General features: G+C 38.5%; 1 protein-coding gene across 3 annotated transcripts in view; it reads right to left on the bottom strand.

The window, feature by feature from the left end:
- Positions 1-27119, bottom strand: part of VAV3 (vav guanine nucleotide exchange factor 3) — a 457960-nt gene that overhangs the window by 132369 nt on the left and 298472 nt on the right. For all 3 annotated transcript variants that reach the window (XM_055401823.2, XM_088835531.1, XM_088835532.1), the window contains 2 exons: positions 26538-26563; positions 19791-19836 (listed from right to left, as the gene is read on the bottom strand). In XM_055401823.2, coding sequence (XP_055257798.1) covers positions 19791-19836; positions 26538-26563 — 72 coding nt within the window. The remainder of the gene's footprint in view (positions 1-19790; positions 19837-26537; positions 26564-27119) is intronic.

Raw genomic sequence — 27119 nt, forward strand, 5'->3', positions numbered from 1 at the left:
GAAAAAGTTGGCTTGAAGCTCAACATTCAGAAAACTAAGATCATGGCATCTGGTCCCATTCAGTTCAGTTCAGTTCAGTTCAGTCGCTCAGTCGTGTCCGACTCTTTGCGACCCCATGAATCACAGCACGCCAGGCCTCCCTGTCCATCACCAACTCCCGGAGTTCACTCAAACTCATGTCCATCGAGTCGGTGATGCCATCCACCCATCTCATTCTCTGTCGTCCCCGTCTCCTCCCACCCCCAATCCCTCCCAGGATCAGAGTCTTTTCCAGTGAGTCAACTGGTTGCATGAGGTGGCCAAAGTATTGGAGTTTCAGCTTTAGCATCAGTATGGATGTGAGAGTTGGACTGTGAAGAAAGCTGATTGCCGAAGAATTGATGCTTTTGAACTGTGGTGCTGGAGAACACTCTTGAGATTCCCTTGGACTGCAAGGAGATCCCACCAGTCCATTCTAAAGGAGATCAATCCTGGGTGTTCATTGGATGGACTGGTCCCATTATGTCATGGCAAATAGATGGGGAAACAGTGAAAACAGTGTCAGACTTTATTTTGGGGGGGCTCCAAATTCACTGCAGATGATGATTGCAGCCATGAAATTAAAAGACGCTTACTCCTTGGAAGGAAAGTTATGACCAACCTAGATAGCATATTAAAAAGCAGAGACATTACTTTGCCTACATAGGTCCATCTGATCAAGGCTAAGGTTTTTCCAGTGGTCATGTATGGATATGAGAGTTGGACTATAAAGAAAGCTGAGCACCGAAGAATTGATGCTTTTGAACTGTGGTGCTGGAGAAGACTCTTGAGAATCCCTTGGACTGCAAGGAGATCCAACCAGTCCATCCTGAAGGAGATCAGTCCTGGGTATTCATTGGAAGGACTGATGCCTAAGCTGAAACTCCAATACTTTGGCCACCTCACGCAAAGAGTTGACTCATTGGAAAAGACCCCGATGCTGGGAGAAATTGGGGGCAGGAGGAGAAGGGGACAACAGAGGATAAGATGCCTGGATGGCATCACTGAGTCGGTGGGCATGAATTTTGGTAAACTCCGGTAGTTGGTAATGGACAGGGAGGTCTGGCATGCTGCAATTCATGGGGTCTCAGCATTGGACACGACTGAGCAACAGAACTGAATTGAACTGAAGACTCAATCAATATACTTCCCTGTTATATACTATGTATCAGTTCAGTTCTGTTCAGTTCAGTCACTCAGTCGTGTCCGACTCTTTGTGACCCCATGAATCACAGCATGCCAGGCCTCCCTGTCCATCACCAACTCCCAGAGTTCACTCAAACTCATGTCCATTGAGTCGGTGATGCCATCCAGCCATCTCATCCTCTGTCTTCCCCTTCTCCTCCTGCCCCCAATCCCTCCCAACATCAGAGTCTTTTCCAGTGAGTCAACTCTTCGAATGAGGTGGCCAAAGTACTGGAGTTTCCGCTTTAGCATCAGTCCTTCCAGTGAACACCCAGGACTGATCTCCTTTAGTATGGACTGGTTGGTTCTCCTTGCATTCGCATCCTCAAAGCACATTAAATTTATATAACATTATCACAAATTAAATAACAGCCAAACTAAAACCTTTTAAAAATGAAGGTTAAAAAATAGAAAATTAGAGGAATTTTTTTTGCCTTTCAGAAATGTTATTGAAAAAATTGGCAAGAGACATGAAGTATGTTTGTTCTTGTGCTTCAATGATGATTAATGAACTCCGTTTTGGAGAGGCAAGATCTGTACTTGGCATTAATATTATAAACTTTTCTCATCCCAGTAGTTTCTCTTAGGTGGGAAAACTGGTTACATAAGGCAGTGATTAATGAGATGCCACAAATGTTGACTTAGTCCCAGATAGGGATTTTTTCTCTCTCAAATCTAAATGCTTTACCAAAATTAATTTTAAGCCACACTACAAATATGAGTAAAGTTGATTCAAGTTGAAAATACATCATATGCTCAACCTGAGTCCATATGCTTTTTTCCAATTTCTTCCTGTTTTGCTAGGGGAAAAAAAATTTTTTTTAATTTTTTTGAACAGTCTGAGATTCCAAGAAGGTGTTGCCATTTTGTTTTTTCGAAACCATTGGCCAGATTCTGTTCTTGAATACTGCTTGAATTTTAAATGGGAGATTCATAACTTCAAAATATGAGATCCCTAAAGCATGGCAATAGTGTTTAAATGGTGAGTTTCTTCTTCTGGGAGTTAACAGTTTTAATATAATAACAATATGATAGTAGGTGAATTGGGGAAACACATGAATACTTTCATTATTCATCTATTTAATCCTTACTATGTGGTCTAAATCAAGTGAAGGAAGAATTCTTAGTCCCAAGAAGTAAAGTTCTGCCTGAATAAAGACATCACATGATTCCTATGGGCCATTTGAACAAGTAAGAAGTTATGAGCAAAACTTCTGGTATCTGGACATCCACAGGCATGTTTCCTGAACAGATCAGTAGAAGCAACATGCCAGGTAGGAAATTGAAGTCATTATTCTACTTGCTTACAATTGGGCCCCCCAAGAAAGGCTATTTATTAAACACCTAATTTTTCATGGCAACATATAAAACTTCCTAAATTCTCTAAAACAAAGAATTTCTACATTGGTTTGGAAATGAGGATGTATCTATGACATTTTTCCAATTAAGCAGAAGTGAATTTTTCTTACTTTGACAATAAATTATTAAAACTAAAGATCTTTTAAAATAATAGGTTTATTAGGCTTAGCCCCAGAAGCCACTGTGTAAATTAAGATGAGAAAAAATTAAGGAGGATATATTTACAAGGAACTCAATAGCCATGAAATATTTTTTCCTTCTAACTCTAAAGAAAGTTTAGGACAGGCAATCCTAGCAATCCAACAAAAAAGCCTAAATTATCTCAATATTAAATACCTGTATTTCTTCAAAATATTATTCCCTTATTACATATACAGAGTATATACTGTGACAAACTTTGTATGATATAACATGATCTGAGCAGAATATATGTATAAAAAGTAAACTATGCAATATGGTTGTTTGGCAACATATAAAAAAGGTAAATTTAAATTTTGTAAAATATGTAAATCCTTAAAAATATTTTGATGTATGTCTTGAAACTCCACTCAAAATTTTCATTTATTACTTAAATAAATATAAGTTAAATAATTTTACATAAATTAAACAATAAGATGAAGTAAATATAAAATAAAATTCAGAATGGGAGAATTTTCTAAGCATAAAAGCAACAAAAAAACCATAAATAAAATATCAATAACTATGACCACATGAAAATTTAAAACTTTATACAGAAAGAAATAATAAGTCAGAAAAAATGAGATAAATATGACCTTTGCTGGAGCAACCCTTTGGTCTCCATTCGTGCTCTGTCGCCACCCCCCACTCCCTCCCCACAACTACGCATATCCTGGGTTATAGTTTAGACACCACTTCCTGACGTTCACGTATCTAAGGTATGTGTCCCTTTAAGCATAGGCCCTGATCTCAAATCATATCCTGTTATCTTTGCTCCATGACAAGGTGTTTTGTGTGTGGGAAAATACATCCCGTACATCCTTGTAAACTTCACACAAAGCCTGTATACTTGTCAGATGGTTGAACAAACAAATGAATGAACAAATATGCTCATGAAACCAAGTCAAGTGATAAAAGCAGGACAGTAAATGGTTTTTCCTGTGGTCATGTATGGATGTGAGAGTTGGACTGTGAAGAAAGCTGATCACCAAAGAATTGATGCTTTTGAACTGTGGTGCTTGAGAAGACTCTTGAGAGTCCCTTGGACTGCAAGGAGATCCAACCAGTCCATTCTAAAGGAGATCAATCCTGGGTGTTCATTGGAAGGACTGATGCTAAAGCTGAAACTCCAATACTTTGGCCACCTCATGCGACGAGTTGACTCACTGGAAAAGAGTCTGATGCTGGGAGGGATTGGGGGTGGGAGGAGACGGGGACGGCAGAGAATGAGATGGCTGGATGGCATCACCAACTCTGTGGACATGAGTTTGAGTGAACTCCAGGAGTTGGTGATGGACAGGGAGGCCTGGCGTGCTGTGATTCATGGGGTCGCAAAGAGTCGGACACGACTGAGCAACTGAACTGAACTGAAGTTGAAAATACAGACATTTTATAAACATAAGGCTATACCCAAAGAAAATCAGTATTAGAAAAAGTGTATCATGAAACAAAAGTGTGAAGGGTCATTACCTAAGTGAGGGGATTACAGGCAATTTGTCCAGGAAAGTCTTCTATGCCTCCTTATGTTTTCTGAATTTTTTAAGAATAAAGTTTTCAAAGTGTAAAACTCTTTCAGTTGAAGAATAGTACCTTTACATTAACATATTCATTTCAGTTGTATATCACTGTGATTGAGTATTTTTACAGGTTACACTTCATTAAAATTGCTATAAAATAATGGCTATAACTCCCTATGCTACATAGTATATCCTTGTTGCTTACCTATTTTATATATAGTAGTTTATATTCCTAAATCCCATACCCCTAATTGTCCATCTCCCCCTCCTTATCACCTTTGGTAACCACTGTATCTGTGAGTCTACTCTGGTTTGTGTATACATCCATTTATTTTAGATTCCACATATCAGTGATATCATACAGTATTTGCCTTTGCCTGACTTATTTCATTAAACGTAATAATGGCACCCCACTCCAGTTCTCTTGCCTGGAAAATCCCATGGACAGAGGAGCCTGGTGGGCTGCAGTCCATGGGGTCGCTAAGAGTCGGACACGACTGAGCGACTTCACTTTCACATTTCACTTTCATGAACTGGAGAAGGAAATGGCAACCCACTCCAGTGTTCTTGCCTGGAGAATCCCATGGACGGGGAAGCCTGGTGGGCTGCCGTCTATGGGGTAACACAGAGTCGGACACGACTGAAGCGACTTAGCAGCAGCAATATTCTCTAGGTCCATCCACGTTGCTTCAAGTGGCAGAATTTTATTCTTTTTTAAGGTCAAATAATATTCATTTGCATGCTGCAGGCTGATTCTTTACCATCTGAGCCACCAGGGAAGCCCGTATTAATATCACTGCTTCCTTTTCTATTCATCAGTTGAGAAGCACTTGAGTTCGATAGTCTGGCTACTGTAAATAGTGCTTCTGTGAACAATGGGGTGCATGTACCTTTTCAAATTAGTGTTTTTGTTTTCCAGATATATGCCAAGGACTGGGACTGCTGGATCATATGGTAGTTCTATTTTTAGTTTTTAAGGCACCTCCACGCTGTTTGCCATAATGGTTGCACCAATTGACATTCCCAACAACAGTGTACAAGGGTTAGAACTCTGATTTACCTAAGTTTATGTGTCATCAAACAAAAAAAGCATGTGCTACCTCACCTTTAAATTTAAAAATCATCAAATCAATATATATAAAAAGTATGAAATAACATGACATGAAAAATATGATTTGTCACTACTACAGTTATACAAAAGATAACATTCCAAAATAATGTGAATGCAGTTTTTCAGAATTGCCTGCTATTAAAAAAGTCACACATCAAGTTAAACAGTTAACTCCTTAAAACGGCTGTCTTAAAAAAATCAATTGCATTCAAGTTTAATATTTAGACTGCCAGAAATCATATCATTCTTTCCATTTCAAAACCGTTAAGCAGAGTGAATCCACCCAGCATGTTTCGTGCCAGTGTCTACAGTTGTTTGTTTCAGAATCTCTAATTAGCTGCCTTATCTTCTGCTAAGGATTCTTCTGGTGCTAAGTTTTAATCGTCCAAATTAATTGAAATACTGTAGCAATTTCAGATTAACATTTTCAAAATTAACAATGCAGAAAATAAAATCACCCATAAATCTGCTTTGTAACAGCAGCCACTAATGAACTCTGCAAAACAGACCAGATCACATTGCTAATTTGCACTGAACTACATGGCTAAACTTCAGGAAATAAGATTTTCTCTGTCCAAAGGTTGGCATAAACAGGGTACCCAGAAGATCTCTAGAAGAATGAGGTCTCTGGATCCAAACTGCAATTATGTCCTGGTACCAGCCAGGTGCTATGTGACCTTGGGTAAATTACTTAACCTCTCAGAGCTTTGGTTCCCTCCACCGTTAACGAACAGTATCTCCTTCCTAGAATTCATAACAGACAGACAGACTCCCAGATGAATCCCAACAATTCCTGCCTCTTTGTATTGACATGCTTGTTTAATACCCTCCCCTGAAAGTAGACAAGACCTGAGACTTGCCTCTGGCTGACAGAAAGGTGATGGGATGTTATTTCCATGATCATATCATCAGTTCAGTTCAGTTCAGTTGCTTAGCCATGTCCAACTCTCCACGACCCCATGAATCACAGCACGCCAGGCCTCCCTGTCCATCACCAACTCCCAGAGTTCACTCAAACTCATGTCCATCGAGTCAGTGATGCCATCCAGCCATCTCATTCTCTCATTCTCTGTCGTCCCCTTCTGCTCCTGCCCCCAATCTTTCCCAGCATCAGAGTCTTTTCCAGGGAGTCAACTCTTCGCATGAGGTGGCCAAAGTATTGGAGTTTCAGCTTTAGCATCAGTCCCTCCAATGAACACCCACGACTGATCTCCTTTAGAATGAACTGGTTGGATCTCCTTGAAGTCCAAGGGACTCTCAAGAGTCTTTTCCAACACCACATATAAGTCTTAATTTTCCATCCTTCTCAGAGACTCCATCACCTTATTGGCTTACACACTTTAAGGAAACAAGCAACCATACTGGGGAGGCCTATGGGCTAAGAACTTAGGACAGTCCCTGGCCAACAGCAAGCTGAGGGCTGAAGATGTCAGTTCTAGAGCCAATAAGGACTTGAATCTTGCCAACAAGTACATAAGGAAGCTGGGGCCGACTTGAGCCTTCAGATGACATATTGCCCTAGCTAACATCCTGAGTGAGGTCTTAGGAGAAACTCTGAAGCAGAGGACCCAGTAAAACCATGCCCAGACTTCTGACCCACAGAAAGTGTGGAATTAAACAAACATGTGCTATTGGATGGTAATTTGTTACACAGCAGTAGAAAATCAATGCAATTGATTAGGGAAGCCCAATACGAAGACGGAGTGTTTAAGTATGGTAACAACTACCACCACCACTATCCCTTACTTACACAGCACTTACTATGGGCTAAATCTTATTGATAAATGCCTTACCTATTATCTCATTTAATCTCTACAGTGACAGTAGAAGGAGTTGTTACTATTACCCCACATTTTAGAGATGATAAAACAGGTTTATGGGTCCAAGATTATACAACTAATAAATGGAGGGGCAGCACACAAACACACATCTATGCCTTTGCAGAGTGCTCAGACTAAACGGTGGCACAGGGCTACCTCTGAAGATTAGAAATGCTCATGTGAGTGAAAGTACCCAATACAGTCAGCCTCCCCATCTGTGGATGTGGAACCCACAGGTAGGGAGGGCCAACTGTGCTATGCCATTTTCTATAAGGGGCCTGAGCATGCACAGGTTTTAGTTATCTGTGGAGGATCCCAGAACCAATCACCTGTGGATACCAAAGGACATGACTGTACAGACAAAACTAGAAAAAGGTCTTCCTTCTCCTTCCTTCCCCATGATCCTTGATTCCCAGAGAGCCAGGTTACGGCCTAAACTTAATGCCTCAAGGACTGCATTCTCTGGCTCTCTAGCACTCCCATCCTGACCCTCCAGGGTGGAGAGGACCTTTCATCTCATCTGCCTCCACAAAGCATGCCGTGTAAGATCTTGTTTCCTTAGTTCTCCATAATTTGATGAGCCAATCTACATTAACATGTACATAGGTAATAGTGGAACAAAGGATTATCTCCTTATGGAAACAGAGTATCTCTATCTAAAGAAGAATATCACCACGATATTTTAGATGTAAAGTCAGGGTTATAAGAAGATACTGTGATGCAAGAACACTTTTGTTATCCTTGCAAACTAAAGCTATGAGTAGTAGTAGTTAAGTCACTCAGTTGTGTCACTCTTTGTGATCCCCATGGACTGTAGCCTACCAGGCTCCTCTGTCCATGGGATTCTCCAGGCAAGAATACTAGAGGAGGTTGTCATTCCTTTCTCCAGGGGATCTTCCCGACCCAGGAATCAAGCCCAGGTCTCCTCCATTGCAGGCAAATTCTTTACTGTCTGAGTTACACGGAAGCCCAATATGAAGATGGAGGTACTGGAGATTGAACCCAGGGCCTCATGCATGCTAAAAATGTGCTCTACCACTGAGCTATACCCTAGGAATGAGGCTTTTTCAAGAATCTCCAGTTTGCATTTTAGGTACATTCCTCAGGATTTATTTTGTCTGATACTATTGATAAAAATCTCACAATAAACTGTGGAAAATTCTGAAAGAGATGGGAATACCACACCACCTGACCTGCCTCTTGAGAAACCTGTATGCAGGTCAGGAAGCAACAGTTAGAACTGGACATGGAACAAAGACTGGTTCCAAATAGGAAAAGGAGTACGTCAAGGTTGTATATTGTCACCCTGCTTATTTAACGTATATGCAGAGTACATCATAGGAACACTGGGCTGGAAGAAGCATAAGCTGGAATCAATATTGCTGGGAGAAATATCAATAACCTCAGATATTCAGAGGGCACCACCCTTCTGGCAGAAAGTGAAGAGGAACTCAAAAGCCTCTTGATGAAAGTGAAAGAGGAGAGTGAAAAGGTTGGCTTGAAGCTCAACATTCAGAAAATAAAGATCATGGCATCTGGTCCCATCACTTCATGGGAAATAGATGGGGAAACAGTGGAAACAGTGTCAGACTTTATTTTTGGGGGCTCCAAAATCTCTGTGGATGCTGACTGCAGCCATGAAATTAAAAGACGCTTACTCCTTGGAAGGAAAGTTATGACCAACCTAGATAGCATATTAAAAAGCAGAGACATTAATTACTTTGCCAACCAAGGTCCATCTAGTCAAGGCTATGGTTTTTCCCGTGGTCATGTACGGATGTGAGAGTTGGACTGTGAAGAAAGGTGAGTGCCGAAGAATTGATGCTTTTGAACTGTGGTGCTGGAGAAGACTCTTGAGAGTCCCTTGTACTGCAAGGAGATCCAACCAGTCCATTCTAAAGGAGATCAATCCTTCATTGGAAGGACTGATGCTAAAGCGGAAACTCCAATACTTTGGCCACCTCATGCGACGGGTTGACTCACTAGAAAAGACTCTGATGCTGGGAGGGATTGGGGGCAGGAGGAGAAGGGGATGACAGAGAATGAGATGGCTGGATGGCATCACCAACTCAATGGACATGAGTTTGAGTGAACTCCGGGAGTTGGTGATGGACAGGGAGGCCTGGCGTGCTGTGATTCATCGGGTTGCAAAGAGTCAGACATGGCTAAGCGACTGAACTGAACTGATTGATAAAAATCAGTCAAATAGAAGAGGCTACAAATGGGAAAAGGCCAAGGCAGGATAGGTGGAAAACCCAGCCACAATATGCCCAATGAGGAAAATGTCTGAAATTTACAATAACAGACACAATAACAGACCTACACTATAATCAGCTCAAACAATGCTTCTCACCTTTCCTTGCCCCATTCTTTTGGGGAAATGGATAGCTGTTCTTTCTTACTGAAAACAAATTTTGTGAACAGACTGGGTTAGCCTCTCTTCCCAGGCTGGAGGTGCACACAGAAGTCTGGTGGCTCATCACAGGTACCCTGGCTGCAGCCATGGCCTCAGAGATGAGCAGAGATCTGGGCCAGGCCAGTTAAAGACACCTTGGGAATTTTGTTAGACTTACTGGGGCAAAGTTAGTCCATTTTTTCTGGGATTACTAGCTGTGGGGAATGAAGAGTTGCTAGTGGCCAACTTCGCTTCCAAATGAGACAAACCTGCCTGAGGTGCCTGACAACAGAAAATCAACAGAGAAAAAAGGAAAACAGACACAAGGAGAAATGAAACTTGATATCATTTGAGCCCCTGGATCTAACTCTGCCTGAAGCCAAACACAATCAACTTTAGTTACTGAAGTCAGTAAATCCTGCACTCTCTTTTGTCCCTTAAACTACAGCTCCTTCTTTTATGCATGGCTCACATCCTGATAAACCCATTGTCAGCTGAAAACATCGTGAGTTGAAAATGCATTTAATACACCTAAGCTATTGAACATCATAGGTTAGTCTAGCCTACCTTAAATGTGCTCAGAATATTTACATTAGCCTATAGTTTGGCAAAATCCTCTAACACAAAACCTGTTTCACAATCACATGTTGAACATCGCATGTAATTCACTAGAATTACATGTAATTACATTACATGTAATGCTAGACTGAAAGCGAAGCAGAACAGGGTAAGGGTCTCAGTTGTTCACTCTGTGAGCACGTGGCCGTCGGGGAGCTGAGCTCACTGCCTCTGCCCAGCATCACTGAGAGCATCGTGGCACACAGCACTAGCTGGGTAAAGAACAAAATTCAACATTGGAAGTATGGTTTCTACCGAATGCATGACAGTTTCACATCACTGTTGTAAAGTCAAGAAATTATAAGTAGAACCATCTTATTATGTCTATAGTCTACAATGAGTTTATTCCACTTGACAAATGAGCACACTGGGTGGTACAGCATTGAGGTCAGCATTTGAGAATATCAAACCTAGTAAGAGACTGATAGCTTTATTTAAATATCTGTCAGTTCAGTTCAGTTCAGTTGCTCAGTCGTGTCTGACTCTTTGCAACCCCATGAACCGCAGCACGCCGGGCCTCCCTGTCCATCACCAACTCCCCTAGTTCACCCAAACTCATGAGCATCGAGTTGGTAATGCCATCCAGCCATCTCATCCTCTGTCGTCTCATTCTCCTCCCACCCCCAATCCCTCCCAGCATCGGTTCAGTTCAGTCGCTCAGTCGTGTCTGACTCTTTGCAACCCCATGAACCGCAGCACGCCGGGCCTCCCTGTCCATCACCAACTCCCGGAGTTCACTCAAACTCATGTGCATCGAGTCAGTGATGCCATCCAGCCATCTCATCCTCTGTCGTCCCCTTCTCCTCCTGCCCCCAGTCCCTCCCAGCATAGTTCTATATAAATGCACTTTGATTGACATCCTTGTCAGTTATCTTGTTTCCTTGTCTTGTGCCCTTCTTTATTCCACAGTGTGTCTCCCCTACCTTGCCATTCTGGTCAATGAAACCATTCATAACCAGCTACATCCACTTTGGTGGGTTCTCATACACCACACAATATTACTGTTCGACAGGTATATGTTTGTATGGCCTATCTCTTCAACAAAATTCCAAGGTCCTCAAAGACAGGAAAAGTTCCATATATTTCTAATATTGCTGCAGAAAAAAACGAGTCTCAAAAGAAAAGGTATCTGTAAAAAAATTTTTTTAAACCTAACATAAGCTTTTCTTTTCAAATTAAAAATTTAAAAATCGACTTGATTGGAATACACAAAAAGGTAAATAACTGCCAATATGAGTCATTTTGACAGAAATGCCACAAATTGCATTCCAGTGTTCTAATTAATGTGATAACCTTTCTCACTATTTGTATTTAGAAGGACTGTAAGATTACAAATGATTATGTTACTAAGGATTCATTTATCAATGTCCCCTTTCCTTATATCAGGCAGATATTACTTGTATCAAATATTACTGTTTGATAGTAATACCAATAAGCCAATACTTTTGACTCAACTGCTTCCTTTCATTTACCTTACTTCAGACTAAAGTTCTGGAACAAGATTACCTAGTTCTCAGAAGTTGTTGGTTCATAAGAAATTTGTGACGCTTCTTTGCCTACTTAGCGTTACATGGCACGTTCTTTTGCTTCTGAAATGGGATAGTATTTGACTTTGAGGGCCACAGGTTCACCAAAAAATTCAGGCCATACCTGATCTTCTAAGTAAAGAATGATTTCTCAATGATACATGTTAAAAAGCAGATCACCAGGTTCAACACTTCCTTTTCAGAATATTTTTCTAAATATGTAATAGATACACACTTTACTGTCTAGGACATAACTACTATCATAGGGCTTCCCTGGTGGTTCAGACAATAAAGTGCCTGCCTGTAATGCGGGAGACCTGGGTTCATGCTCTGGGTCAGGACGATCCTCTGGAGAAGGAAATGGCAACCCACTCCAGTACTCTTGCCTGGAAAATTCTACAGATGGAAGAACCTGGTAGGCTACAGTCCATGGGATTGCAAGGAGTCACACACAACTGAGCAACTTCACTTCAACTACTGTCATAATAGAAATTATGAGTTAGAAGTACATAAATGATCCAGAAGTAGGTTCTATATATAACACTCCAAATGTTTTGTAATTTCAATAATCACACAACTAATGCTGTATTACCCACCTAAAGCGCCCTGTAAAAATTTTCAAACATTCACTTTGCCCTTTTTTCCTTCACTGGAGGTACCTGAGCCATGGAAATGACTGGGCTTTTGCTTTGCCCAAAGGTGTGGGCAAACCTGCCAGATAACAGCAATCATGACCCTTTGTGAGTTTGGAATGAGCTTTCAAAGGGAAAAATAAGTCCTCCCCAAACCAAAAAAAGATGTGAGGAAGGAACTGTGATAAACGTTTTAGAAAAATATCATCATGGTAAAGGGAATTAGAAAGGCAGTCCTGAAAATAACTACAAGGGGATCAAATGCCTTGTGTAAAACTAGTCTTATTGTCTGTGGTTTAACAGAAGCATGAGAAAATCAGCTATTTTAAAAACCAGAGCAGGCTCCCCAGCACTCATGCACAGTTTGGATTTCTCATTTCTCTGCAGTGAATCTTAATCACTGGGTTCGATTGTCCCAGTTTTTTCCCAAGTTCATTCTTTCAATGTGAAATATATTTTTACACATTTACAATTATGCTTCAAATATTTAGATGAGGATTTATCTTTGATGAGAAATTCTCTTTAGAGGTGACAGAAAAGACAGAAATGGGTATGACAGATTATTATGGAAATATAGTAATCTACAGATATTTTATTACTTATTTACTATAGACAAATTCCCAGGTGGCTCAGCTGGTAAAGTTGCATGCAAAGTGGGAGACCTGGGTTCAATCCCTCGGTTGGGAAGATCCCCTGGAGGAGGGCATGGCAACCCACTCTAGTATTCCTGCCTGGAGAATTCCCATGGACAGAGGAGCCTGGCAGGCTGCAGTCCATGGGACTGGAAAGAGTCGGACATGACTGAGCGACTAGGCATACATACATAAAATTTTACTTAAAACCTTTAACAGTATACATTTGTCTCCTTCCAAAAAAAGAAAAATGCATTTTTGGATCAGTACTTCAATCCTGGGCTGCTATTTTTCTCATCAGTGTTTTCTATTTGGTAATTAAGAAGATAAAATTTCTCTACTGAGAAATTGGCATCATGTTTAAAAGCAAATCTAAAGGGAATCAACAATTATGTTTACCAATGATTTTACCAATACTTTGAAATTAAAACATTAACAGAAAATGTATTAAATTGTAATTCAGTGTAAAAAACCAGCATGAAAAGAATTTTATATAAATGAAAACATATATAGACAACTCAGCTCAAAAGCAATCTTAGCCTATATTTTCTCCTTTCTTCTCCAGTTCTTTTTGCTTTCTGGCACCTATGATATAATTAGATCTTTTTATATGTTTACCAGACTATTTCCTAATTGTTTTTATGACACTATGCCATACCGTAATGAATCAGAGTATTAAAAAGATATTAAAATAGTATATATATATATACTCTCATATGCATGCATTTATGCAATCAAGACTTTGGGCCTGTATCTATTCCTTCCTTAGGCAGAATATAAATTGTGGGAGGGATCATGTTTTATAATCAATGATAAGGCTGGTGTTTATTGTATAAGACACAAAGTTGGTAATATAAAAAATATTTCTTGAATTCCTTTCTTTATACAGGAATAAATTGAAATGGCATTATTTATCAATCTTACCCACCTGTAAGAGAAAGGGACCATCTTTGAAGACATCTGCTCAGAAGCAGTAAAACATCTCTTCAGTGAATAAAAAAAAAACAATGTTTCTAAGCCATTTTTTCCTCTGTAATTAAGAGGTTAACAATGAGTGCATGAGATGCAAGAGTTCTCAGAAAGAACTCTATTCATTTACTATTCAAAGCTATCACAAATCATATAAGTAACTTAAGATCAGAAGAAAAATGCTACCCCTAAACAAAGCTATGGTTATTCCAGTATGCATGTATGGATGTGAGAGTTGGACTATGGAGAAAGCTAAGTGCCGAAGAATTGATGCTTTTGAACTGTTGTGTTGGAGAAGACTCTTGAGAGTCCCTTGGACTGCAAGGAGATCCAACCAATCAATCCTAAACGAACTCAGTCCTGAATATTCATTGGAAGAACTGATGCTGAAGCTGAAACTCCAACACTGTGGCCCCTGATGCGAAGAACTGACTCATTGGAAAAGACCCTGATACTAGGAAAGATTGAAGGCAGGAGGAGAAAGGGATGACAGAAGATGAGATAGTTGGATGGCATCACTGACGCGATGGACATGAGTTTGAGTAAGCTCCTGGAGTTGGTGAGGACAGGGAAGCCTGGTGTGCTTCAGTCCATGGGGTCGCAAAGAGTCAGTCACAACTGAGCAACTGAACTGAAATATTTCCCATCTCCCTCTAATCTTTAGGCAGTGTGACAAAGAACAAAGGACTAACTTTTTAAAAAAGCTAGTGACTGTGGACTTAAATATAAGATGCTATGAGTTCCACAAATATGAGATAATTTTGCAATAGTCTAAAACCACAGAGTTGATTAAAGGAACACATGTCCTGGTATACAGAGTCACCATAAGCAATCTAAAATAAATTTTTATCTTCTATACTCGAAAGGAAATTTTAAAGCTCAGTATTAAAATTTAATTGGTAAGTCTGACCTTGGGTGCCACTTTAGTGAAAAATATTACACCAGTGCTCAGATTTTCTTGAGATTTATGATCTCATGTTCTTGAAAAAGCCTAGCACCTCCGTGTTCCTGAAATAATTGATCTGTCTCTACAAGTGCTATTTTCCTGAAATCAACATCTGTCTCAGGAAGAAAAGTACAATCTGATGAAAATACTCTGCTATATTTAAAAAACCAAAGAACTACCAGAATCTGCATCTAATGCATTACTATATAAACGCAGTCAAGATCATAAATTGATAAAATTTCTTAGCACATAATAGAAGATAAGAAAAAGTAAACTAAACTGCAAAGTCATATCTGTAAATACCACCTATAAAATTAACTATAATAATAAAAAGTGACTATTTTAAATGCGCAGAAAAGACACAATGCAAATCTGTATCTCAAATCTTTCATCGTTTGAGCAGAACTCCACCTCAGCAGGTAAAGACCTGCCTGCCAATGCAGGAGACATGAGTTCCATTCCTGGGTTGGGAAGATTCCCTGGAGGAGGAACCGGTAACCCATTCCAGTATTCTTGCTGAAAAATTATATGGACAGAGGAGCTTGGTGGGTTACAGTCCAAAGAGTCCCAAAGAGTTGGACATGACTGAGCACCGCACCACAATATACACCTTTAACCTAGTGAGTTTTTCTTTCTTTGTTTATTACAATCACAAACACTACTAACTTCACCATCAAGCTCTCAACTACCACTATTGATTGTGTCTCTTATTAAAGATAAGCAAAATATCATGGAAGCCATCAGATAAGTAGGCAATGATAGCAAATCTGAAAATGACTGTGATAAATTAACTTCTACCTTCACTGAGGATTCAACATAAAATTCTGGATTTCTTTATAAAGAAATAAATGGCAAATACTTTTGATTCTCCTACACATGACAAAGTGTTCAATGTTAAATAATACACTCTAACACAAAGTCATCTTTTAACAATACTTTTCATGTATATAGTAAAATGTACACAACATTTTATTACAATGTAAAGCTCACAACAACTTTGTAAGTAGGTACTATTATTAATCTCCTTTTACAGATCAGTAAACTACAGCACAGAGAAGAACCAAATTGTCAAACATCAACAGCAAGTAAACAGCTAAGCTTGGTCCCCACCCTAGGCAATGTGGCTCAGGACCATGCTTCCTCTTACTGGACTATTCCATATTCTTTGGGATACTGGTCCAATTTATCAGCAGGAGGAATTTTTTTTTAACATGTTCATAGCAATTTTATTTGTAAGAATTAAAAACTGAGAGCAACCCAAATGTCATTAAACACAATAAACACACTGTGTTATATCAATACAGATGGAACATAAAGGAATAAACTTTTCATTAAAATACAGATGAACTCCAAATTAATCAGTTTAAGTGACAGAAACAAGACAAAACAGAGTACATACTATATAATTCCATTCATACAAAAATTTTTTAATGCGAACAAGTCAATAAGAAAGAAAACAGATTCTTATTGTCATGGTATAGAGGAGAACGGGAAGCACAGGAATAAAGAAAGAGTAAAGCTTCCCTGGTGGCTCAGAGGTTAAAGCTTCTGCCTCCAATGTGGGAGACCTGGGTTCGATCCCTGGGTCGGGAAGATCCCCTGGAGAAGGAAACGGTAACCCACTCCAGTATTTTTGCCTGGAGAATCCCATGGATGGAGAAGCCTGGTAGGCTACAGTCCACGGGTCGCATAGAGTCGGACACGACTGAGCGACAGAACAGAACAAAGAGGTATTAGGAAATTTTGGTGGGCAGGAGGAACTTAAAAGACAAAGGAGTTGGTGCATGCAGAAGTATATAGTCATTCATTAATTCATTTAACAAAAACCTATTAAGCACATCCTAGAGGAGAAGGGGACGACAGAGAATGAGATGGCTGGATGGCATCACCGACTCTGTGGACATGAGTTTGAGTGAACTCCCAGAGTTGGTGATGGACAGGGAGGCCTGGCATGCTGTGATTCATGGGGTTGCGGAGAGTCGGACACGACTGAACGACTGAACTGAACTGAACTGAAAACTACAAGCGAGCCCCTGTGTCCTTATCCTTTGATGTAAAAGGCTTTTGCTTTAGTTTCCCAGGCCTCCTCTGAATCTCAAAGGCTGGCTCAAGAGTTAATGATCAGGAAATGTGAAGGCGCAGAAACAAAGAATAATTGTTGGGTTGGGGAACTGCTAACAATTTGGACTATAAATCTGCCACATGACAGGACCACTGAACTCAAAGTTCTCTGAAAGATATAGAAAAAGGCCTGACACACTAAGTTGTTTTTACAGGAAGCAGATACCCTCCAGATGAAAACACTGACCACAAGAACATAGATCCTACACTGATTAAATCAGAAGGCTGATGATATTTGAAACTTCAACTTGATGCCAACCAATCTGAGAATTATGCACAAGCTGATTACACGCTCTGAAGCCTCCTCCCTCTCAACTGCTTTTAATATCCCTTTCTTGAAAGCCATTTGGGAGTTTGGGTCTTTTGAGCATGAGCTGCCTGTTATCCTTGCTTGGTGTCTGCCATAAACATTGTACTTTACTTCAAGAGTCTGGTGTCAGCAGATTGGCTTTAACACTCTAGGGTGAGTGGACTAAAGTTGGTTCCATAAGACTACTATCCAAAGAACTATGCATTAAGTTCCTTTCCAAAACAAATGGTCTATGGAGAAGATATATAATTTACCCTTGTATATAGCTCTGAAATTTGGATCTGGTGAAGTGGTTACATCTGTCCTCCAAAAATTTTTTAATCATTTTTTTCCTACAAGTCACCCTAAGTGAGTCCCAAGTCATCCTAAGTGAGTCCCTGGAAAACAGTCTATGTGCTAACACTTTGGAAAATAAAAGAGCTAAAAGACAAAAGATAAAAGGACCTTTCAGGTCTTTTACCTATCAGTAAAAACACTGATAGCAAATAATGCTCTTGGGAAGCAGTTTGTCCATGCTTAGGAAATCTCGATCTTATTGATCCCTTGTTTAAATATCCCATAGTGGAATATCTTCCACACAACTTTGAAAATCTTCTTAACCATAGTTACATGAGGATCAACTCAGAGTAAGACAGCTTTATAATTGTCAAACTAGGGTTTATTTTGAGCAAAAAAGCTTTCCAACTTGCCAACAGAAAGTAATAAGCAGAAAGAGTAAAGATACAAAACACAACCAACTCTATAAACACATAATTTAAGCCCAACATCAAAAGACACCTTACAGGGAGAAATGATTATTATATTAGTATTTAGAACAGGGAAGATCATCAACTATTTGCTTTCTTTTCAAAAGTGAGAAAAAATGAGAAAGCACTCAAATATACCTAATGGAAAGCTATATATATATATTTTTTTTCCCCCCAAAAGACATAGCATATGGCACCACTTCTTTTGTGTTTGTAAGTTTATTCTTCATGATGTTCTAAAAACTTTGGGCAAATAGAAATACCAGAAGAGATATACCTACAGAAAGCCATTACCTTTAGGATTAAGTAAGATACTTTACTATTGATCCACTTGGCCATATTTATAATCGGTAAATTCATTACACCTACCTTTGAATAATTTAAGGACTCCTAAAAGTTTTAGCTATACAGTACATTGTTAATAGTAAAAAATGTGTTCCTACTGACACACTGTAAATGCAGAAGTGCATTTTGTTGGGGGAAAACAGATTAGATAAAAATGCCCATAGAAGAAAAGGAAATATTTTAAAATAATATTTATAAAGTTTAAACAACTTACAGAAACAGAAATACTGTAACTTGTACAACATAAAGAAAAATATATTCACAGTCATATACTCCTACTAAATTAAGCAGAAGTCACTTTAAATTATTATTGCTGATTCTTCTCTAAAAAGAGTATTGTCTTGGGAAAGTCAGAACCAATAAAAAAAGTAAGCCAGATCCCCTATTTTTTTTAAATGGCCTTAATTTTGTTCTGTACTTAAAAGATTTAAACTGATCTCAGGACACAAGTGAGGCAATTTCTAGCCAGAGGCAACAAAGCTCCTATAAACCTTTTCAAACAGCTCATAAACTGGCATGGCTACCAGGGGTGTGGTTTCAGTTAAAAGCTATAATGCTTTGAAAGCTAAACTTTATAAGGAGGTGAACAATGTTTACAATGGGAAAACAAAACACATAATCTAGATTATTTTCCAGCAAGATTACTCTATATTTCATGTTCCACTTGATTTATTATCAAGCTCATATACTGGAAATCCTTTAGCCATGAACACCTTTTACCCACAATAATATGACCATATATAACAAATCTTTGATAACTAAACTGTGGAAGGCACTGCTTAATAATTATATGAAAATAATGACAGGGTCAACCTCATGATACTAAATGAGAATCAACTGAACGCTCTCTGCAGACAAAAAATTGGTCTCCAGAGAAGACACTTGTTCACAAAGTCCTTACACTTATTCTTCTATGATAAAATAGTATAGATACAGAATAAAGAAAAGTATTTTCCCAAATGGGGAGAGTACAAAGTTGTCTAGTTTATGACCTCCCTCACCCCCTCAGAACAAGCTGTTTTTTTAAGTGCCAGTTTGCTGGTTGATTTTTTCCAGGTTTGGGAGGAAACAGGGAAAGGGTGTTGGAACTATGAGCATTAACCAAGTACCCTGAGGCTGTTCAGTAAGCAAATAACCAGCTCAACTGCTGACTGTGGAAAGACTGTGGTACTGATGGTTAATCATCACATGACATTGTCTTAGGTAAATGATTTACACAGTAGACGGTCACCTCCTGGTCACACATTATATATCAAACTCCAAAGAACAAAGGCCAACAATCTGTCTGACTTTCTACTGCAATTCCCATACACTTTCACCATCACTTAACTAAAGAAACAATTATAGATGTTGAATCACACACCTGGATCCACCGGTCTGGGGGTTCTTCGGAGTCCATTGGTCCGTTTCTGTGGAGAAAGGCAAAACAAAGACTTTGTGTTATCAAATTGTATTATTTTGTGATACTCTGGAAGTCCAGTGAATGTTGCGCTACCTCCATTTAACACTACTGTAAAATAGGTAACTAATAAGGACCTACTGTATAGCACAAGGAACTCAATACTCTGTAATGCCCTATATGGGAAAAGAATCTAGAAAAGAGTGAATATTTGTGCACAGCAGAAACTAACACAACGTTGTAAATCAACTATATACTCCATTATAAATTTTAAAAAAAGAGTATTACTAAATTTGATCAAAACACTCAGTTCCAGTTTCTTTTTACAATTTTTGTTTCTCTAATGTCTTCTATTGCTAAATCATTGATATGACACTATGGGAAAGAAATACTTTTCATTCACCATTTCTAAGGATTATGACTCACTTTTTTAAGTCATAAAATAGGAATTATGAAAACAAAGCCTAAGTAGTCTTATTTGCTTAGAAAATGCTCCCAGCAAAGAGTTTTAATCTCCAAAATTCTAATGCAGCTTTTTTTAAGCCTGACAGACCAGAGACTGGAGAAAGTATACAACCTCCAAACAAAGATCTCAAGCTCTGATTTTGAGCTTGGTATGGTAGTTTAATTATGAGATTTATGGTAAATTATGGATCAGTGATATCTGAATACTTTAAGAAACAAAATAGTCATGCAGCTTGTAAACCATGAAAGTAAATTCTTATTACAGAAAAGGAATCCATAAGAAAAATTGTGATTACAAAAATTATAGATAAGATGCAAAACAAAAGAGGTTTTAACTCTTTGAAAATGTGTGGTTACACATTTGATTTTATAAGCATTAAATTCATTCCCAGCCAATAACTATCGCAATCTCACTAATTAATAAGAACTTCATTTTCACCTTTGTTATATAACTGAATGCAGTGCTCAGTCTGTAATTACAATATAATTCAGATTTTCACAAGAGCAATTTTCTTTCTACATGTGTTGGGGTTTGTGCCTCTGTATGGAGCCCTGGTTTCATTCAGAGCAGAACTGGTTTTGCCAAGCTCACGTTAAATATGGGTTTTTCTTAGGGTTCGCCCTGTTGTTTTTGTTCATAAGTTAAATGGGCCTCAAAGCACATGTCAGGGTTTCTCAGGTAAAAGCAAATTGGAGAATTATTAAAAATATAAACTTTGCTTTTAACCCAACTACTTTTAAAATGTATTTGTTAAAGCTTAATATGATCATTAAGTCAGCATTGAAGCTACACTGAACAAGCTAGATGGCTGTACTGGGGGGAGAAAAAAAACTAGTATAAAGAGAGCCTCTCCTTACTCATTGTGGGTGAGAAGAAAATACCACCCTGGGCTTCTTAATAGCCAAGCACAAAAAGGGAAAACATGGTAAGTTATAGGTTCATATCCAATAACTTGGAAGAAAACTGCCTTCAAAAAAACTTCTAAAATTTTATAAAATGTTTGGAACTGTCTATATAAATGGCTATATTTTAAACAAGAAAATATATATTGATGACTGTCTTATGGTTGTTTACTGTCTATATTTCCCTTCATTTTCTTAATGTACAATAGACACTGTCTTTTGACTACTCTTATTCTTCCTACTGTCAAAGTGCTTGGGAGGCAAGAAAGGAATTCACTCTCTGGGTCTATTCCTACTATCCCTAAGCTAGAACTATTTAAAAATATCAACTTAGAAACTGAAAAAGAGAATTTGAGTTCAAGAAAAACTCTGTAAGACCCTGAAGTTAAGATTAAAATAGGGAACACGGCACAATTATTTAGAGTATGGATTCTAGAATCTGACTGCCTAAGTTCAAATTGAGACCCTCCCTGTCACTTGGCAACTGATTGGGAGCAAGTTAGTTAAAGTCTCTATGCCTGTTTCTTCATCTATAAATGGGGATATTAATACCACCTATGCATAGCATCTGAGGTGAGAAACATGTTAATTCATGTTAAGTGCTTGGAACAGTTCCTGACACACAGTGAGGACTATTAAGTCATAGCTTATTATTATTGTCATTATTATTAATTTCATGATATTTTGAATGTTTAACCTCAGTTTAGTTCAGTCGCTCAGTCATGTCCGATTCTTTGCGACGCCATGAACTGCAGCACGCCAGGCCGCCCTGTCCATCACCAACTCCCAGAGTCCACCCAAACCCACGTCCATTGAGCCGGTGATGCCATTCAACCATCTCATCCTCTGTTTTCCCCTTCTCCTCCTGCCCTCAATCTCTCCCAGCATCAGGGTCGTTTCCAATGAGTCAGCTCTTCGCATCAGGTGGCCAAAGTATTGGAGTTTCAGCTTCAGCATCAGTCCTTCTTCCAATGAACACCCAGGACTGGTCTCCTTCAGGATGGACTGGATGGATCTCCTTGCAGTCCAAGGGACTTTCAAGAGTCTTCTCCAACACCACAGTTCGAAAGCATCAATTCTTCAGTGGTCAGGTTTCTTCACATTCCAACTCTCACATCCATACATGACCACGGGAAAAACCATAGCCTTGACTAGATGGACCTTTGTTGGCAAAGTAATGTCTCTGCTTTTGAATATGCTATCTAAGTTGGTCATAACTTTCCTTCCAAGGAGTAAGCGTCTTTTAATTTCATGGCTGCAGTCAGCATCTGCAGTGATTTTGGAGACCACAGAAACAAAGTCAGCCACTGTTTCCACTGTTTCCCCATCTATTTCCCATGAAGTGATGGGACCAGATGCCATGATCTTAGTTTTCTGAATGTTGAGCTTCAAGCCAACCTTTTCACTCTCCTCTTTCACTTTCATCAAGAGGCTCTTTAGTTCTTCTTCACTTTCTGCCATAAGGGTGGTGTCATCTGCCTATCTGAGGTTATTGATATTTCTCCCAGCTATCTTCATTCCAGCTTGTGCTTCTTCCAGCCCAGCGTTTCTCATGATGTACTCTGCATATAACTTAAATAAGCAGGGTGACAATATACAACCTTGATGTGTTCCTTTTCCTATTTGGAACTAGTCTGTTGTTCCATGTCCAGTTCTAACTGTTGCTTCCTGACCTGCATACAGGTTTCTCAAGAGGCAGGTCAGGTGGTCTGGGATTCCCATCTCTTTCAGAATTTTCCACAGTTTATTGTGACCCACACAGTCAAAGGCTTTGGCATAGTCAATAAAGCAGAAATAGATGTTTTTCTGGAACTCTCTTGCTTTCTCCATGATCCAGCGGATGTTGGCAATTTGATCTCTGGTTCCTCTGCCTTTTCTAAAACCAGCTTGAACATCTGGAAGTTCATGCTTCACGTATTGCTGAAGCCTGGCTTGGAGAATTTTAAGCATTACTTTACTAGCATGTGAGATGAGTGCAATTGTGCAGTAGTTTGAGCATTCTTTGGCATTGCCTTTCTTTGGGATTGGAATGAAAACTGACCTTTTCCAGTCCTGTGGCCACTGCTGAGTTTTCCAAATTTGCTGGCATATTGAGTGCAGTACTTTCACAGCATCATCTTTCAGGATTTGAAATAGCTCAACTGGAATTCCATCACCTCCACTAGCTTTGTTCGTAGTGATGCTTCCTAAGGCCCACTTGACTTCACATTCTAGGATGTCTGGCTCTAGGTGAGTAATCACAGCATCATGATTATCTGGTCGTGGAGATCTTTTTTGTGCAGTTCTTCTGTGTATTCCTGCCACCTCTTCTTAATAACCTCAGGTAAATGATAAATTTTTTCTACTAAAGTACTGTACTACTACTACATTTTAGGTTTTTCCTCCTGCAAGTCATTGGAAACTAGTGGCCCTGAAAGCAAGCTTTTCTACAGGAAAAGTAGGCAGTGGAACAAAACTATGATTTGGTGCATTGGAAAAAAAAAGAGAATGAGAACATTTCAGCAACTTAGATCAAGTGCATTTTGAGAGTTTGAGATTCATCACAGTTTAAAAGCACCTAAAAATATTTTATATATTCTAAAAAATTTTGAAATGTTTAGAACACATTTACACAGTTTCAAAATGCAAATTTCAATTGTTCTTCTGTCATATCCCATCCAAAATACTCCTCTCCCCAACATGTATTCTCAAAATCCTGTATTCTCAAAAGCGTGAGAATGAGCTGGACAAGACCCATCCCAGGAGGAAGAGGGGTCCATCAAGTAGCCACCCTAGGAGCTCTCAGTGATCCCCCTCCCCCATGAGATCAGGATGATCAGTCTTCAGAACATTCTCAAACTTCTTTTGATTTACCAAGAAGTGGGAAGTGGGAGGGAGGGGACAACAAACCAACCTAATTTTATTTCTAGCTTCATTATCTATTACCTTGCCTTTCTTTAAAGAAATATCTGTACTGCCCAAGAACCTCTCTTCTTGTCTCTTTTGGGAGAAACCTAATTCCCTCTGTTGATTTTACCAACAAAACAAGGAAAGATTCATTTGCTATATGAAACTGACTTTGGTTCCTCTACTTAAAAGGCAGAAAAACCTACATTAAGGAATAGATCGGAAGTATATATACATAAACTAAATACTGATAGATATGTAATGACAAACTTGCTTTCTGGAGTTAGAAGTTGCTTCTGAAGGTCCACTCCAAAATGGGAATCTGGAAGAACATCCCAGGTGAGGAAGATGGATCCTGTTGCTACTGAACACTGACCTACCTTGAGAATGAAGTATAAATTAAAAACTCATAATCATGGTTATCGAAAGGGGAAGAGAATAGGACAAATTTGTCCATGGAGGAAAAAGAAGACCCTCAATAGAAAGGGGGCAGAAATCACGGAACTTACAAAAGGGCTTCATTGTTTACTTTCTAAAAGACTCCCAAACATCACATAAGCATCTGTGTTAAGAGTGAATACACCTTTCACAATGTCCTAGTGGGGAGGTATGGAGTGAAAGATGTTTCTTAACATTCTTTTGCTACAGTTCTTCCTTATGCTAAGCTAAAGTTTCCAAATAGGTTGGCCAATATAAGATTTCACTATAATTATTCATTCAAAGTAGAGATTATTAGCAGAATCACACATTAAATAAAAATTACATTTATTATAATCAAAAGTTAAGCAAGTCACTAAAACACAGATGCTACATTAAAAAAAAATCAACGGAAAATGAATTCTTTTCATAATAGGCTTAATGTGTAATTTTTAAGAGTATTAAATGCCTAGAGAACATTTTTTTCTATCCTTATTTTGTACCAGTGTGAAAATTTTAACCACTTATTATTAGCATACTTTCTTTTCTGTAAATATGCCCATTTCTAATAACTTAAATAAAATCAAGTGAAATCATCTTCCCTGGGGGGAAAAATACATGTATCTAACAGTATAAACGTAAAATAATATTGAGTTACAGTTCAAAGCTCTACAAGGATATCTGTCTCAATAATCTAATAATAGTGTGAGAGAAGATAAAGAAGGCTACTTTCTAAGATCTTCACTCGCACTGCTGGAAGAATCCTCATAGTCCTGATGAAAAATCTTACCTGTCAACTAAACACTAAAAAAAGTTTACATTTTAGCCCTACCAGAACTTACATGACCTATTTTTAAATTATTATTATCCTGTTATGCATTCCTTGAGCTAGATTCTAAAGTCTAAAATATAGCCGACAGATAACACTGAAAGGGTACACGTGAATTTTCTCACATCACATTCTTGGTTCCCAATATGCACAAATTACGTGCTGATGCAAAAAAGTGAAAGCAGTTACCTCTTGTTTGACTTCTTGCTGTACTTTTCATTATTTTTAGCAACTATGTAAATACCAGCCTATTAAAAACATACTAATATTATACCACTCTTAATCAGATATAATTGTATATGCTAAAATGATTTGATAAGGAAAGTACTTGTCTTTATTCTGAAATTCTCAGATTATTGTATTTCGGGTTCATATTACTAATCACAGAACTTTTACATTTTAGTTTTCTTTGTTATGATTTTTTGGGGAGGTCGGGTAACAAATATATTACTTTTGGTTGAAGGCCAAGGCACTAGTTGCCTATAATCTGCCACATTTTTCATTCTTTTCTATTTTCTTAAAAGCACTTTATTCTGAGAGGTGACAGGAATCTCGTACGTTTAAGCCATCAGACCTCAGAATCTGTTAAACCAAAGGAAATGTTATCAGATTCTGATTTGTTCAAGAAGACAATACAAATCATGATTTTGCTCAGGTGGAAAACTGACAGAAACATAGAAGCATATCCTTAGAAGAATGCTAGACTTCTTAGTACTAGTGAATGTCAGGCAGCGACATTGTTTTATCCTAGGATGAGGGCCACCCTTTCTCCTGTCCCAGCAGAATCAAGAAGATTTATTCCAAGGGAATGCCTTCAGATGCATTAAGTTTTATAAGCCTCAGGGTTTGTGGAATTCTGTAGCTGGAAACAAGAGAAAGGTACCGCCACCAGATTAGTGCTACAACATTGCTGCAGTATTTATTTGAAATTTACATGAATAAATGAATACCTAAGATTCTGAAATGCACATCTTACACACATTCTTAGATGAAATATTCACATTTTCCCTCTAAGATCTTCAGGTGGTATCTGAAAACTCTTCTTATTTAACCTGTGCATTTCACTAAAAAGCACTTGATTACTCACTCTAGATCTGTTTCTATCCATTTTAAAAGGTACATTTAACATTTTGGGGGTTTGAGCCTGCTTAAGTTAGCAAACAATCTGAAATAAAAAAGTTATATAAGAAAAATGTAAATGTTAATCTTACCTCAGATGGTTTGAGCGTCCCTTGTTCTGAAACAAATGTAAAAATTGGCATTGTCAGTGAAATTGTTTTGTTTAGTTAGCAACCTCAGCTTGTTCTCTGCAGCGTGGTAGAACACTACTGCTTTGTTTTCCTAATGATACCTGTTAATATATTTCCAAGGTCCCTCAGGCTGGGCTAGTAATTGTTTTGCAACCAGGTTCTCTTGCCTTATTGGCTGTCAGGGAAGTGACTCATAGTACTAAATGACTTCTAGGTTAAGCTTAACTTTTTCAATTGTTTATTAAGCAATTTCAATCCAACCACATAAAGCTCCTTGAAACAGGGACTTGCACCAAGTTTATGTACATAAGAGAAAGCTAGGTGGGAGTCTTTCTTTCAACATATCCAGTTTTAAGAATCTAAACACAACATGTTACAAACATTACAATTGCCTATATTACAGTTACTATAACAATTGCAAATTTAACACATACAATTTGCATATGAATTTTGCATTAAGTGGCTGTTTCTTTTAGTTTTATTTGGGGGGAGGGATACAGATTGATTTAAAGATGAAAATTAAAAATGGACAAGATTCAATCC

Source organism: Moschus berezovskii, chromosome 4, assembly GCF_049115385.1.
Source record: "Moschus berezovskii isolate FMDL1 chromosome 4, NW_MosBer_1.0, whole genome shotgun sequence".
NCBI lineage: Eukaryota > Metazoa > Chordata > Mammalia > Artiodactyla > Moschidae > Moschus > Moschus berezovskii.